Source organism: Microtus oregoni, unplaced genomic scaffold, assembly GCF_018167655.1.
Source record: "Microtus oregoni isolate MIOR12 unplaced genomic scaffold, Mior012 000000F_ref0000247, whole genome shotgun sequence".
NCBI lineage: Eukaryota > Metazoa > Chordata > Mammalia > Rodentia > Cricetidae > Microtus > Microtus oregoni.
The window spans coordinates 19,203,966-19,221,460 of NW_024543059.1; the positions used below are offsets into that span (position 1 = coordinate 19,203,966).

Here is a 17,495-nt window from a genome sequence, read left to right on the forward strand (position 1 = left end):
AGTCCCTGTGTACGCCACCACTGTGTCTTTGAGTTCATACACAGCTACAAGCCCTTCGATCTATAATGGTGACCTGTCTGCAAGATATACGGTAGTGGCATAAAAGTTGTGGGAGCAACTAACTACTATCTGAGTGCCTGTAGGCCCATTCGTGAGATGGAATCTATGCCACACAGTGCTCAGGTGGACCTAGAGGAAAACCAAATGCTCCTGTTCTGCTGCAGGAACGGAGCGATAAAATGACGCCTAACATCACTACGCTACACTTGCTTAGCCATCATCAGAGAAACTTCCTCCTGCAGAAGGTGGGAACAAATACAGAGAAAAGTGCAGAGCGTTTAAGACCATGCAACAACTCAGTTCTAAATGGCATGTCTCCACCAATTCCCTTTCCCTCAGACCTCAGGAAACTGTGGAAGAGGAGGCAAAAAAAATTAAAAGAGCAAGTGGGGATGTAGGATACAAGGAAACAAAGTCTTCTATAAGTTAGAATTAAATCTCAGTCCTCTGCTACTACAAGCCAAATGTCAGTTCTGTATCTTAAGTGGCAACTGTCTTAGTTTGTTTTCTATTGCTGTTTTAAACACCATGACCAAATCTAACTTGGGAAGGAAAGAACTCTAGGCATAGTCCATTGCTGCAGGATATAAGGGCAGAAAATCAAACAGGAAGTGGAGGCAGGAGCTGACTATGGAGAAACCCTGTTTACTGACTTGAGTTCCACAGCTTGCTTAGCGTTCTTATACAACCCCAGACTATCCACCCAGGGAGCGAGCCCTTGTGGTCTGATGCAGGTGTTTCTCAACTAAGGTTCCCTCTTCCAAAATGGCTCTAGTTTGTGTTAAGGTGACAAAATACTAACTAGCACAGCAACACTGAATACTAATAATCCTTTATAAATTTAAATTCTAATTATAGCAAGACTCATGGCGGGAGGGGGATAGGCAGACAAGTAACTAAAATGAAAACTTTCCCTTACCATTAGCTGCTGTTGGATATTCATCAGTTTAAAAATATGTCCAGTACAGCTATCTCCATGGGGTTCATGATGTGATCCAGATTCAGATGTCAATGTGTAGACGTCCAGTTCTCGATGGTGCCTCACTGAACAGTCTCCATAAGGGATTTCATAGGATAAACTGCTCCAGGAATCTGGTTCACCAGCATTTTCCCTGCAAGTAAGCAATCTCATTAATATACAAAATCTACTACCAGGCATAGATTTAGTATTCTAAGTATGATGTAATAGTTCTGACTGCTCTCTGAGCCTTCAGAGCAGAAAATGGTTGGTTTATGCAGCTTTGATGAGCATATGACAGGACAAATATCTCTATCCTCTTTTCCTCTTTGCAAGAGAACAGAAATGGCTTAAGAAAATTGCCTTTAAGGATGTTCTTTTGATAAAGACAGGGAAGTCTAGAATCTTTAAATAGTTAATATCATGCTAATAATCAAATAATCAACTATCAGAATGATGGCTTCAACCTGATCGTCAATACTAGCAAGGTCTATTAAGACTGGGTTATAAATAGGTTACACTATATGCTAACAAACTTCAGTTCCATTAGGAAGGGATGAACTGGTCACCCCAACCCCTTAAGATACTCCTTTGAATCACTAGGTAGAGGAGACACCTTCAAAATTCTTGAAGTCCACTATACGGGGAAACTACACTGCTATATATACTAGTCTCATCATCACACTTATAAAACCCCATTTTAAATGACGCTCTAGTCTATGAAATTCAAGCTATTTTTTTTTTTAATTTAGAAACCAAAAGCTGGTTATGTGGCTCAGTGGTAGAACACCTGGGTTTGATTTTTCTGTAAAATCCTGGGTTTGATCCCTAGCACCAAACAGATAAAGCACCAAAATTCTAAAGATAAAACGCGACTTTGCTAATCGATATTATGAACATAAGCGGTATACGAATAAACCTGATGAGTACAAACATGAACAACTTCTGGCCTAAGACTAAAAACATAAAACTACTTTTCTGATAAATGTAGAAAACAGATTTAATGAGGAGAGCAGGTTTACTTGAAAACATTTTAAAACCAGTGAACACAAAAAGGAACAAGTTCTCTCTCAGTGTTTAGCTATCCTCTAATTTGTTCAAGACAAGTGGGTTTCTTCTATAAAGTTCACAGTTGTTGCAAGATTAATAAAAACCCAAAAAATGATATTGGGATTCAACCTGAAGGTAAGAAGAGCAAAACAGCCAGCCACTGGCTTTTACCTCTACCTCAGTATGAAATGGCGATCCTGCCTCCAGGAATCTTAGAAGACTGTGTCTGACAGCTGTCTTTTCCTGTTTTATATTCCTTCCTTTCTAGGGCTGGGATTAAAGGCGTGCACCACTACCGCCTAGTTTCTACGGCAAATTAACGTGGCTACTGGGATTAAAGGTGTGTGTCATCACTGCCTGGTCTGAAAGGCTGACCAGTGGGGCCATTTTACTCTCCGATCTTCAGACAAGCTTTATTTATTAAAATAACAATGAAATGTCACTACATACAACACTTCTAACTTTACTCTCTTCACAAGGTTGTCCATGTCCGTGTTTGCTTGCAAAGCATCAGATACACTGGTTTTATGCTGGATGAAGGTATTTAAGCATTTAAGATAAACAGGGATGAAGCATACAGCGTATCACCCAATTTCATATTCTTATTCAGTCTGTTTTGGCACACACTTCAAGTTAAGGAGCCTCTTCTGTTCTGGGATGTATATTTTGGCAGCCCTAATCCTCCCCATTATGTCTTTCTTGTCAGTCAGATACAATGTATATAATGCAGAGTTGATATTTCTGGACTCAAAGCCAAGTACTGAATTTCTTGGCTACATAATTTTATAAAGTGTCTTAACTTCTCTGGATCTTAGCTCTATAATATGTACACAGGGATATGATAATTCAAACACTAGTTCAAGAAATGGATAAAATGAATAGGAGGAGGGGAGAGAGTAAAAAAAATATTAAAAAAGAATCAACACAGAAAAAAAGAAATGGATAAAAGGGACATGAATGGCTTAACACAGGGAAGTACAAGCTGGTGTTGCCTCTCCACTCTCCACTTTGCTAAGGTCCACCCACACATTCTACTGTTCTCAAGAGCACAGACCTTGTCTACATGTCGTCAGCACACCTTTCCTGCTTTGTTCAGTCTCCTTGCACCTCCAGGGTAACTACTCAGCACTGTCTTGAGTAGAAGCCTTTTCTGTATCTACCAGTAGTAATTAAGTTGTCCCTTAGCTTTAACTTCTGCCTAGTTACTACCTAAAGTTTACTTTGGAAACTACATAATGATTTTACTGTAACCAAACCAAGTCTGGCAAAACACAAAAGCATACCTACAATACTCAAGAGGGATTCTGTTTCTTTTAGTTGGTGAGTTAGGATGCCCTGGTTAAGACCCTTTTAGAAACCAGTGAAATGGAGGCCTGCAGATGAAGGAACTAAAATAGTATAGGAAGGTTTGAGAGATCTCTACCACTTCCTTCCTCTACCTCCATCTCCCTTTTAGATCATGGTGAGAAAACTACCACTATGATTAAGGTATTTTATTATTAGCTTGCATTTATGCAGTATAGACATTATTTCATTGAAGGCAATAGTGTCTTAAATTGTCACATTTAAACAGATTCTGAAACAGACTTCTAACTTTCAATCTCCCTGTCAAAGGTGATTTCTATGAATGTTTTCAACATTCTTGTGAGCCCCAAATTGCGTGTGGTTTCTAGCATGGCTCCAGAAAACAGTCTTCTGAGTTCAGCAAGACTTTGTGGTCTAATAACTCTCTGCAGCCTCACCTGAGAACAAAGCCCATGCACCTTCTAATACCCTGTTTCCACTGTCCTATGCAGCCACAGGGCAGTGAGAGGAACACGTGTAGTGTTGACATTTGGGCAGAATTTCATTTATGCTGTGTCTGGTCTATGATGAGTGATTTGGGTTCGATATTCGAGAGGTTTTTCAAGTGTTACAAGAAAAAAAGTCTGTGAGGATGGGGGTGGAGTGCCAGAAAAGTAGGAAAAATGAGAAGTGGGTGGGGAAATTACTGAAATATGCTTTAAAGTATTATAATTATATCTAGATCATTTTATGAATTTATTTTTGAAATACTTTTAAAATCAAAAGAAATGGAAACAATAGCTTTCTTATCAAGTTAACTTAAAAATTAAAGATATACTAAGAAAGATGAGCACATACAAATGTAAACACACACACACAGTACTAACAAAATACTAGTTTCTACTTCCAGAAAGGATGGAAGGGAAGATGAGGGGCAAAGACACACAGGATACACACTATCATTTTCCTCTATTCCTAGCACTTATTAGTTGCTTAACAAATATCAGACATTAAACTAGGCACACGTGTGCTCCCATTTATACTCTTAGCTGTTTATGGAGATTATAACTATCCCAATTTACAGTGCAGACTGTTGAAGCTCTAAGTTTTAAGCAACTGACTAACTTAACCCACAACTAAGTAGCTGAGCCACACTTGGGCTCAGTCTTTGGCAGATGATACCATTACACTGCCATGTCATCCATCGCTGGGAAGAACATCAGCACTGCTGGCCAAAATCAAACTATGGGTTAGAGAAATACTTAGAAAAATAATATGAAGCTTGAGAAGAAAAACATAAATGGTAAAACAATTTCAAAATGATGATATAAAACAGACCAAGGAAGTCCAACTGCAAGCATAGACAGAGAACAAGGCAGGCAGACTAGTCGTTTAGCTTTCTCGTGTAGTAAACCCAAAACAAAATCAAACAGCAAGCACCTGTTTGCTAATTTAAATGTCCTATTTATGGAGAAATAAATATACAGCCTCTTTTAGTCATGCTGAAATTCACTTTTAATGATAATAAATCTAAACATGAATTTGTTAACGTCACTGCACTGAACATTAAAATCACCCAATCAATAAACTTCCCTGTAAGGAGTCTACAATTCTGTAAGCAATTTGTTAATTAAATCAGTAACTTTAAGTTACAATAAAGTTGTTAGTCTATAAACTTCTTTTTCCACTTGAAAAAGAAAATTTTATTAGTCTGATAGGATGTTCAACTTTCAGTCAGGAAGTTCACTTGGCAATATACTAGGTTACTGAAGTTCAAGACAAAAACCCATAAATAAATCAACAAGCTTGTAGGAACCTAATACATCTTTAGAAAGTCCACAGCTTTGCCTAAGTTTTACAGAATGTAAAACTACTATTGAAATGCATTTACCTTATCTGTCAATTAGACCAATAAATTAGGTAACAATAAAGAAACAATTCATTTTTTTATAAACTAGGGTGACTTTTTTTTTTAAAAAAAATTATTTATTATGCATAGAGTGTTATGCTGGCATGGTTGCTTTTCCAGAGGTCCTGAGTTCAATTCCCAGCAACTAGTGTGACTTTTATCTGTCCTAACCTGCTACTTTTGAAGCAACATGTAACATTATTCTCCCTAATAACAGCACTGTACAGCAGATTAAGTAATTGCAGTGGGTTTTTGATCCTACTGCACGTACTGGCTTTGTGGGAGCCTAGGCAGTTTGAATGCTCACCTTAGGAGACCTGGATAGAGGTGGGCAGTCCTTGGGCTTCCCACAGGTCAGGGAACCCTGATTGCTCTTCGAGCAGATGAGGGAGGGGGACTTGATCGGGGGAGGGGGAGGGAAATGGGAAGCGGTTGTGGGGACGAGGCAGAAATCCTTAATAAATAAATAAATTTAAAAAATAAAAAAAAGGAAGATAATCTCTCTATTCATGATAGAGAATCACAGCTTTTCTTCTTTCCAATTTATTACAAAGTAAAAACTCTAAAAATGAATTATTTGGGAAATAAAATTTAACATCAATAGATACTGGGAAGTGGTAACTAGCAGGACAATAAGCAGCATGAGGTGGCACAGCACACACAGTACTGGCTAGAGACTTACTCCATCAAAGGGATGCTTCACATAGCCCTGGGAAAAATGGAAAATTTAACTGAATAGAATTCAAAGGATTTAAAAAGCCCAGTTCACAACTGGCTATTGTTGGTGATGATGATAATGATGATGATGATGTCAAAAGCATCCAAAGTTCAACTTTAACAGCCATGTTACTAAGGGCTTCTGCAATTTATTGAAATGATTCCCTTGAACCAAATATGAAATGCTGGGAGCAAATTATAATCCACAATAAACACAATGCAACTATAAAGGATTATCTAGTTCTCTATGACAACAATAAAAACCACATCCAATCTTCTATGTGACAATACCAGTATTCTGTATATAGATAAACAAGGTTTCACAGAGCTGCAATGCCAGAGCAAAGTCTATTTATTATTTATTTCCAGCAAAGTATTTGCTCAATTCGATAGCTTTTGTTGATTAATGAGATTTATGTACAGTTAAACACAAAATGTTTTAGATTACATGGTAAAGCAGTACAAATGAGGTGTTGTGAATGTGCAAATTTTAACATATTCAAAAGCATATGTGCCCTAAAAGAAAATGTATTTACAAAAGCTCTAGAAGATATTCATAAAAAATGTCGACTGCCTTTGTATGAGCCATAAAATGGAAACATAAATCTTATAACCTAAGATGGGGTTGGGTCAGTATTTGGAAATGTATTAGGCTTTGATATAAGTATTTGTTTTACATGTTCATACTGATCTTTTCCATTATGGATAAATTTCCAAAATCTTGTTGAAAAGATAACACCAAAGAGCATGCCATTTTATTATCTATAAATGCACTGTGCCTGAAGCCTCCCTCCTTTGTATCCCCTTGCAAATCCAAATCTTAAGATACCTCAAAATACTGCATTTTCTAGACATTTAAAGATCAAATTACATATTTCCTCCAACCTTCAACAAATATTTATTCGGTATTCATTATGAGTCTAGATAGTGGTTATACATTAAGGAAGACTTAAGAGAAACAAGGGTCCTACTGAAACAGTTTATTTTACTGGGAGATACAATGTTGATTCCTCATATAAGTCATCAGGAAAAGCTCTCAGACGCAAACTGACTTAAATGATAAAAAGTAGAGTTAATGGAACAGATAATTTCAGGTAACCAGCACAGAATGTGTAAGAACCTGAGGGACAATGATTTGGTGGTAAGGCCAGGGCCAGGGTAGTTGAGAGAGCAATGGGATTAGGGTAATGTTTATGAAAGGAGGTCTGAGAGCCGTGTGTGAGAGCAGCGTGAGTCCTGGTGGGAACTAGGACTTTATTCTTAGTGATGGTGACAAAACATTCAGACAGCAGACAAAAGAAAAAACAAAGGATGACACTAACAAACAATATTAGCTGCTTAGTCAGAACCCAGATGTCACTAGCCACCTTTAATCCTCTGGGGCTAGAATCACTGTATTTGCATTTTGCATGTAAGGAAATTTAAATTTGAGAGGTAATTTGCCTCCAGAACACCCAGCTAATAAATCAAAAAATCATAAGTTCTATACAGACTCAATTCTAAAACTGTGTGCCTCTTTTTAACTTCCCCACATTATCTACCTCTGTAGTAGCTTCAAATTATAGCAACATCCAAACTGCGCGCGCGCGCGCGCACACACACACACACACACACACACACACACAAAGATGTAACGTAACAGAAGTTCATCAGGCATATTAGGTATTTGTTTTCATTAATTTTACAGGATCCACAACACATTTTTAATTGCAAAATAATATAAATTAGAAGTCATTCTCTAGAGATAGGGTTATAGCATCCAAATTGAGACTATAACTAGCACCAAACTCAAAAGTTTACATATGCAATTCAACAAAATCCAATATGCCTACAGTAGACTTCAACTAATTCTGAGTAACCTAGCTGCTACACAATTCAATAATTTATCTCTCTACTCTCTCACCTTACAACTTAAAAAAAAAATCAGGCTTAATGCTAACATACATGAAAGCTCCCAAGAAACTACAAAGAAAAATACTTTTTCAGACTTAGAAACACTAATCATTCAGGCAGGGGAAGTCCAAAGCTACTTCTTGTTCAATTACAATAAAAACCTAGTAAAAAAAAAACACCAGCGAAGACTAATACTACAACAGCTTAAAACCTGATACTTACACTTGTCTGCTCAAGCACCATGAATATCTCAAGCCCATCCTATTTCGGTTCTGGACTCATACTATTGCTTTAAGAAAAGACAAAAACACTCAGGCCAACCCTCGGAAATGGGGTGTTCTGCCCCAGCCTACTTTGGACAAGAAACTGCAACATCTGGTTCCTTATTTGAGAGCTACTGCAATATCTTACATGAAACCACAACACTGTAACATTGCCAAACCTCAGTGGAGTTTACAAAGTCAACCACAACTCCACTGAAATGGAGCTGCAGAGTCTAAATTCCAGAAGAGGAACAAGTAGACCAAGGGGAAAAAAAGTTATTCTGCTCAAAATGGAGCTTTCTTCTTAGCTAGATATCGTCAGATAAATATCCACATATGTGCAGATTCACTAGGAATTTCACTGGCTTTCCTCTTCTTCCTATTTTGAGGGGTGGAGGTATGGGATGTATTGGTCTATTTTCATTACTATAATGAAACACTGGATAGGTATAAATAAAAGAGGCTTGTTAGTTTCGTTTAGAGGCTAAAAGTTAAGGTAAAAGCATTGGATCTAAAAAGACTCTCCTTGGCTGTCACGCATTCCAAAGTATATATATGGAAGCAGGGATCATTATTACTAGCCAAAAGCCAAACAATGATCTTGGGTCAGGTTTACTTTTATAACTAGTTCTGGTTATAAGAACTGCCTTCATCTCTTCCCAGTGGGTCCTCTCAGACTTGAGGGCTGTCCAGTATGTCTCACCTTCAATGAACACTGCACAGAGGATCAATATATAAGTCCAAAACCCTATTCAGACTATAGCAGGAGACAGAACTGTATTTCTCCTCTAAATAACCATCACAGAAGAAGTACAAAGGAAAAGAAAAGCCAAGAAGACACAAATTTAGCAGTGCCATCTATCATCAGTACCGTGCTATAAACATTTTCTTATTAAATAATTAGGAAAAGAGAAAATTTATAGATGAGTAATTAGGCCATAACTAGAAAAAGACAGTCTTAGTTTGGCTTCTTTACTCCAATAGAACCACTTGTGTGATTGTGGAACTATTTTCTCTGCACTTCAATTTTATCACCTATAAGGACAGAACACTAAGTTCACTTCGAAGCCCAAATGAACAAGAATGTCAAGTGTTAGCTCAGTGTTTGTAAGCCCCAAACTACAAAGCAAAATGTGGTGTATCATTGGGACTGGTACAATTCCTAAGGAAAAAATCAGAAGGAGGTCTCTGAGAGCTATCAGATGCTGATCATGTAATAATACTAGTAAGCACAGAGATGATCTTAAGGTGGTTGCCAGGCAATGATCCTCAAACACTTACCACTATAAATGACCCTCATTCCAAATCCAAAGGGTGGGGGACTTTTACTATTTCAAGAGACAGTGTCACAGTTTCATGGTATGTATAACCATAAAACAGTAAGAAAAGTGGATAATCAAGAAAAGCAATATTGTAATTGGAGGTTTCTCTCCTGCATACCAGTTCCAGAATAACCACTCAGAGGCTTAAAATTACTTAGAAATGCTTGGCCCATTGGCTCAGGCTTATTACTAACTAGCTCTTACATTTAAACTAACCCATATTTCTTCTCTATGCTTTGCCACATGGTTCGTGGCTTGTTACCTCATTTTCTACATGTCTTGCTTCTTGGTGGCTGGCTGGCATCTCCCAGACTCCTCCCTTCTCCTGTATCTCTGTTTGAATTTCCCACCTGGCTCTATCCTGCCTTGCCATAGGCCAAAGCAAAACATACTCATAACGTACAGAAAGACCATTCCACAGCAGTCTACTGAAAATTTATGTGGTCAATGATCAAATGAATGTGGAGGTTACACCATCCACTCATGAAGCTGCTCTTCTGATACAGGAGGTAAGCATTCTCCAAGTACTTTCTAGATAATATAAAGTAAAAACCTCTTATATGCTTTTTAATACAGAGTTCTACTGGCTACGGATAACATTTACATTTAATATAATAGTAGAATGCTACAATTTGTGACTATAAAAACTGTTGTCATTAATTGCAGAACTATTAATAATTTTCATATGGACAAGACAGCTAGCTTTATAGTATCAGTATGGAGGAAATGGACTGGCACTAGAAAACGTAGGAAGAACATTTTATCTTTCTTGACCCAAATGTTTATGAAAACTTGAAGGTAACTACAAACATTAGATCTTTATAAATTTTTAAAATAGTATTTATTAACATTTAAAAAGCTGGAGTGCACTAGGGAATAGGCCCAAAGCATAAAGTGCCTGGTATGCAAACATAAACAAATGTGCTCATATCTCCAGCACCAACATACAAAGCCAGAGGTGGGGGCATAAGCCAGTAACTGCAGAGCTGAGGGTTCTAGATCAGGTGGATCCTAGAATCTCACTGGTGAGCCCATCTAGCTAACTGGGCATTCCTGGTTCACTGAGAGGCCGTTTCAAAAAATAAGATGGAGAGCGATAAAGAAGGATACCAGAAACCAAGTTCTGGCCTCTAAGTGTGTATACATAGGCATGTTCACCAACACACAGCAATGCATACACAAATACAATAAATACGTTACATAAATAAAATTAAGACAAAATGAAACCCATAAAAATTTCTAAATTATAATTATCTCATCCTACTTTAGTCATCTGCCTTTTAAAAGAACATTCTATTTATAAATCATTCATGACTTACAGAAAAAATTAAAAGCAGAATAACAATACTGCCATCTCCAAATTTTATAGAAAAGAAAATGTGAACTAGGATAAATCATCCTCAATCGAAAAATAAAACATGAGGAAAATGTGTCTGGACAAAAAGTTAATTTCACTAACTAATATCAAAACAAAACTTCAATAAAAGTACTTAACGAATATAAATCCTTTTCTGCACCTGTGGACACTAAACATTTAGACAAAACCTTGCCAAAACAATTTTTTATACAATGACAGTCAATTTAGGCAGTGAAAACAGTTTTGTGATTGGCTTAATAAAGGGTGTTAATGCAAATGCTTTCAAGAAAACATGTCGCTAAAAACTTTTCTGACTTGATTGTTTATAATCCAACTAACTATAGATATTATTGATGTGACATGAAAAAGTACACACAAGTTAAACTGAAGGACAATCTAATACATGATAAGACGGAGAAGTCCTTCCACTGTAAGGACAGGCCGTCAAAAGTGCAATCACTAAACTGCAATAAGTTTATAGGATTATATATATATTTTTAAAACCATTCCATGCTAATGATATCCAATTTGGGCCAAATATTTTTTTGAAAAATTGTTATTCAGCACAGCTATTTTTATGAATGTTTTATTAGCATATACTAATTATAAAGTAGATGCTCTAAGGGATCCTTCATTTTCTGATCTGTACCTACTAAACCCCATAGTCAGGCCAAATCACAGGCTGTTACCACCAAAACTGCTAGTACAGATGAAGCTCTGCAATTCCACAAATATGATGAGAAACTCTTAGCCTCAACATTACCTGCCACAGAGAATGAACACCTGTTCAGATCACTTGACATCAACAGCAGAGAAGAAGGATTTAAATAAAAGATGCTAGGAAAGGCCTTAGGATTCTAACTAGCTTCTAATACCTACCTATTTTTTTATACGATGCTTACAGCAACGTGAAAACTCAACTTCTGGAGCAGTACAAACCCCTGCTCTACTACTCAACTACCCATTTTTGATGTTAACCGTTTCTCTGTAAGTGAGAGAAAGAACGTCCTCATTCCCCATGGTTGCAGAGAGGAGAAGTATTTCTGAAAAATGCCTAGTACAAACACAGTATACGGTAACTGGAATTATTGCCGAGCAGTTTATCATTTTCAGAAAAGACATGTACTTTTCAATTTTCCAACACATTGCCAATTACAAACCTGATATTACTACCAAATATGCTTTTTGGCCAAAGTCAGGCTTGTGATATAGCCTGGGGCAAGCTACTTAGATACTCCAAGAACTACACCTCATATTTGCTGAGGTATTTTAAATGAGAATCCATGAAAAGCTCCAAAGCAGCCGTGTGCACAAGACAAGGTGGCTACTTGCATCTGATAAGTATTAGTGCCCTCCCCATCTCTAACTTCTAACAACCAGTTCTACGATTTCATCTTTACAAAATATGAAAACTCAGATCACATACTGAATAAGGAACCAGACGAATAACAAGCAAGATAGATGGGAGTCAGGCTGTTCCAGATTCTTCTCTCTGGCCATTATTTTAGAGCTAAGTTTACACATCTATTCCATCTTTCCACCACCTCTCCAGCAAATGCACAGGCCCCAAACTTGTTTTGTAACAGCTAAGCTAATGGAATCCACTTATCAAGTCTTTAAGAGGACCCCAAAGGCAATCACAGTGTTGACAGAACATCTTGTGCAATAGTCCTTGGTTCTATTGTGCGATGGGTACACATAGTTATTCAATATGCCCTGGACTTGGGTTTCACGTTTAAGTTGTCTCAAAAGTAGGACTCAAAAACTTCCAAGCACAAACCCTCTGAGAAGGGCTAATATTGCCTACTAAAATAGCCTGTGATTGAAAACCTGGTACTTATATGTCTCAGTCTGTGTCCTCCACATTTACAAATGTCATCAGGACACTTTAGGCTGAGCTTATTTGTTACTTTATGGGCCTGTGACTATGGGCAAAGCACTTCATTTCCTTTACCTCAGTTTCCAAACTATAGGGATACTAGTATTTATTCTACCCATTCACCAGGCTTTTATGAGACTCAAAAGGAAGACACTAGCACAAGTGTAACCAATTATACTTTAACAATCCTAATGAGTTCTCTAACTGTAACGTTACAACAATGAGAATCTTGTGTTCTCCATACAGAGGCTGGGGCTAAATGGAAAGCAGACGACCCTTCTATAGTTAAGCACTATTTAATCCTGCATCCTAGCAGTCTCTCCCTGTCAAATTTCTATATAGGAAAGAATGTACTTCCACTGATGTCTGTGTAAAACCACTTTCTATGTATTCTTCAGTAGTTATTTTAGTTCTGTGAGCACCCATTTTTCACCCACAAATCACAAATACATTTTCGTCAGAAAGATCCTTGGAAGGCTAAATAGTATCTGCAATGTACTAACTATGGATTCCAGTGCAACACAGGCATTCAGCAAGTAATGAACTATTTGTTAAACCAATACCAGAAATCAGATAAAGCTTATGAAGATAAATAAACTGGCGCTTACTAGCAATTAAAATATCTCAGCACTTTATGTCAACACTCGAGAGTTGACAATCTTAAAAAAAATTCTTCTAAAGACAGAGGCAATGCACATCATTCAAAACAACCTGTGATACTGCATCAAGGAGGAAGACTGCACATTCAAAAGTGGCTGCTCTGAAATTTTCTCTATTTCTCTACTAATTTTAACTTCTAGAAAATCATGATATATATTACAAAAAAGAATTCCCAGCAGACCAATCAAACAAATTTGAGTTGTACAGTGTAAGGGCCGTAAGACTACCGATGCTGTTACACACAATTTTATGAAACTTTCAAGCAGATCGGCATGTAGTTGAGCAAAGCGTCTGCACAGATTTCATCTGTTTCAAACCACAATGTGACCGAGGCAGACCAGTAACAGAGGGGGACATAGGCTCAGAGTGGATGAGCGATTTAGACTAAATCCAAGTGAGGAAGCTAAGATTCTCCCGAAGCTCTTCACCTCTTAGCAGTAACACATGACACAGTATCTCTCTTCACACTCAAACACTGAGGGCCCCTTTATTTATTCCACAGAATATCTAGATCTAACCACTTAGCCATAACTTTTACACTACATAGTCCAGGTTCCTAGCTGTCATTTGAGGATAATGAGAAAGTACCGTCATTTATCAGGTGAAGAAGGCAAAACCTAAGAGAGGAAAAGAAATTTAATATGCCTGAAATAATATGCTCCAAAGTGGTAGAACCATCATGCTACCAGGTTTACATTCTTAGGTGCTACCTAGAGCTGCCCCTTGCTCTTGGTGCTGTCTTTTCCACAAATAATCCAGGTTCCAAAATTCCTTCCTTGTGATATGTGAAAGCTAGTAAAATCTGATAACAACTCGTTCAAAGGTTCTCAGACTACTCCCAGGCCACCTTCACCTAAGGTTATCACTCCTTAGCTTTCATTATACCAAGGACCTGCCAACTGAAGTTCTGTTCTACTCTATCCATCACCTACAAGCGAGAGATCTTGGAAGGAAACTAAACTTGAAGAAATGACTATGCTCTACTTGAAGCTGGAGCAGGACTATATGAACTCCTCAGGAGCTAGGACTTCTCATGAGACGAAAACTATTTTATTGAAGATAAATTTTCAGATCATAAATATACTCACAGTAATAGTGTAAGATGAACATGAAAGTAACAAGTTGATAAATACCCCGTTCCTTGTCACTATAGTAAGTTAAAGGTGATAACCACAGATTTTAAAAAGGGGGGAAGAAGATTGACAAAAATGACTCTGGTGACAGCCGAGCACAGTGGCTACAAGCTAGCGAGACAGAGCCACAACACAATGTTCTGGGTCCAGGCCTCACTCTCCAGCTGAACCCAGAGGAGATGAAAGGGAAAATGCCCAAGGTTGTGATCTCCTCAGCACACAACCTCTCATCTATGTGGTCCTGATACGAGTCACCCAGTATCATAAAGAAACTGGACAGCATATGAAGATGAGGGGGGGGTCATATGTGAATGCATGATATGAAGAACTTGGCTATATTTTTTCTTATCTGCAAATGAATTATCCCAGAAAGATGTAAAACTCAAGACTAGACAGACGGCTCAGAGATTGAGAACACTTGTTACTCTTCCCGAGGGTTCATTCATTCATAACTCCAGTTCCAAAAGATCTGATACCCTCTTCTTGACTCCACAGAAACCAAGTATGCATGTAGTTAGGGCACACAGATGCATATAAGCAAAACATTAATACATATAAAATAAATAAATCTTTAAAAAACAATTTAAAAAATTTGAAGGTATAAACTGATTGAACGAACATAAACATTCTTTGTTAGGAATGAGTTGGGCTGTGAAAACTGAACTAAAATATGAAACGATCTGAAAGTACAAAAATGATCTTATGGTCACGGCGTGCCCTTACGCCTGTGTGACTGGTCTAACTGTTAATGATGTCATCCACGTCAGCAACTGTTCATTATAAGGGAATTATGTTTGAATTATGTACTGTCTCGGTAGTCATTTCTGTTCACATCTTTACTTTTGTCCAGAATGTACTTGGAACGAATCCTTTACCACCTATTACCCTATTGTTGGAAAAAAGAAACAACTTAAGGGTGTGTAAAAAGCTCACAGGGTTCAGTTCGTATTGACAGAGAGGCAAAGGAAGTTGGAACATGAAATATCCAGTCATACTGCATTCACAATCAGAAAACAGAGCTCCCTTTCTTCACCAACCAGGGGAATGGTACCACCACCACCAGGCAGCCCTTCCTACTTCAGTAAGTGCAGTCAAGAGAATCTCCCCTAGACACGCCCAGAGGCCCACATCCCAGGTGAGTGCAGATTCTGTCAAGCTGACAATTACACTAACCATCACAGACTAGAATGAAATAAATAGCTATTTAGTTGTTTGGAGTTTTCTTTTGAGTGCACAATCCTTCCTTAATCTGGTCCTAATTTTAAAGGTGATTTTGAAAGAGATGGGTCTTAGTTGAGAGATGTTCCAGTAAAGTGCTTGTTGTGTAAGCAAGAAATCTGAGTTCCTAGTCCCAGCACCCACATAAGAAGCCAGGCATGACGGACTCAGGTCTGTCACCCTAGTGCTGGGGGGTGGAGACAGGGGGATCAGGACGCTGTCTAGTCAGTCTAGCAGGAAAAAGAAAAAGAAGCACAAAAACTAACAAACAAAAAAACCAAAAATGAAAACAAACCAAGCTCTAGTTTCAGGACAAAAAGCAAAGACCTTTCAGGTGGAGCAGTAGAGGAAGTCCCATGTGCAGGCCTCTGGCCTTCCCTGGTAAGCATGCTGCATACAAACGCTAGAGAGCTAAGGAGGGAGCTCGGGAGCTTAAGTACATGCTTATCATTCCTAAAGCCGGGGCTCAATCCCCAGGACCACAAAAGGAAGGGGAAGAAAGGAATGATGGCAAGGAAGAAGACAACAGACAGGGCGGATCAGGTCTCCGTGGAAGATGAGAGGGTGAGAGGAAGACTGGAGATTTTAGTATACACTGGAGAGACAGTAATGTGAAGTCAGCAATTCTTAACTTTCAAAAACACTTTTATAAGTCTTCTAAAACAAACCCTTCGCTCAGTACTGCCCACAAGCTCGCCCGTATTCTCTACAGATCCCATCAAGCCTACTCCTCAGACTCTTCTAAGGATCCCACAAGTAGTAAGCAATCAACAACCTGTTTGGAGATTTGTCTCCTATTTCAGGCTCACTACCTTTTTTTTTACCGTAAATCAGTCAATTTGCCTCTCTGGGGTGATTTACTTGTTTCCTCTCTCATAAACAATGATCCACCCTGTGCACACACATTTTGTTTACATGTTTTATTTACTCATCTGGGGATCAACATTTACACTACTTCTACCTTTTACTTCCTTTTGGGCCTTTTTAAAATTGGCAAAAAAAAAAAATCCAACCTACATATTTATGGAGCACAATGTGACTATTCTGATAGATGTATACAGTATAAGAACTATTTAAATCAACCCACTTAACATATCCATCACCATATCTACTACTTTTTTATGATGTGAATATTTAAATCTTTTTCAGAAACCTCAAAATAATGTTATTATCCTGATACATACTTCATAACCCAGCTGAATCATTTTCATTTCTGAATCAGGGTCTCTCTACATAGCTCTGGTTGTCCTAGGACTTACTATATAGACTAGGTTGGCCTCGAACTCACAGAGATCCACCTGCCTCTGCCTCCCAGGTGCTGGGATTAAAGGTGTGTGCTACCATACCTGGCTCAGAGCTGAATCTTAAGGATACTAAGTGATGTCAAGCCAGCTACAGAAGCATACTCTATGTTCTGCTCATGTGAGGTATCTAGAATGAAGTTTCTTGGAGAAAGGAAGTAGAACAGAGGCCACCAGGGGAAGGGAGAAAGTGAATGCAGAATTAGGGCTACCTGTGTACAGGGTTTTTGTGTGAGTTAATAGTAGGTTCTAGAAACAGATAGTGGCGACAGTTACACAACAATGAGTTATATAATTAAACTAACCAAGAGTATATTTTAGAGTGTTTGTGTCCCCACAACAGAAAGAGATAGAGATAGAGACAGAGACAGAGAGAGAGAAGAATGATCTCTCCTAACCCACCATCATGGCTGAATTCTAGCAAAGCCCACTGATATTCAACTAAGACTAACAGAACTAGGAGAACCACATCTACTTTTTTATTTATTTTT

At 38.1% G+C, this 17,495-nt stretch overlaps 1 protein-coding gene across 6 annotated transcripts in view; it reads right to left on the reverse strand.

The window, feature by feature from the left end:
* The window catches only part of Akap13 (A-kinase anchoring protein 13), a 262,036-nt gene that overhangs the window by 141,587 nt on the left and 102,954 nt on the right, over positions 1-17,495 (reverse strand). For all 6 annotated transcript variants that reach the window (XM_041654836.1, XM_041654846.1, XM_041654825.1 and 3 more), the window contains exon 6: positions 980-1,172. In XM_041654836.1, the coding sequence (XP_041510770.1) occupies positions 980-1,172 (193 nt within the window). The remainder of the gene's footprint in view (positions 1-979; positions 1,173-17,495) is intronic.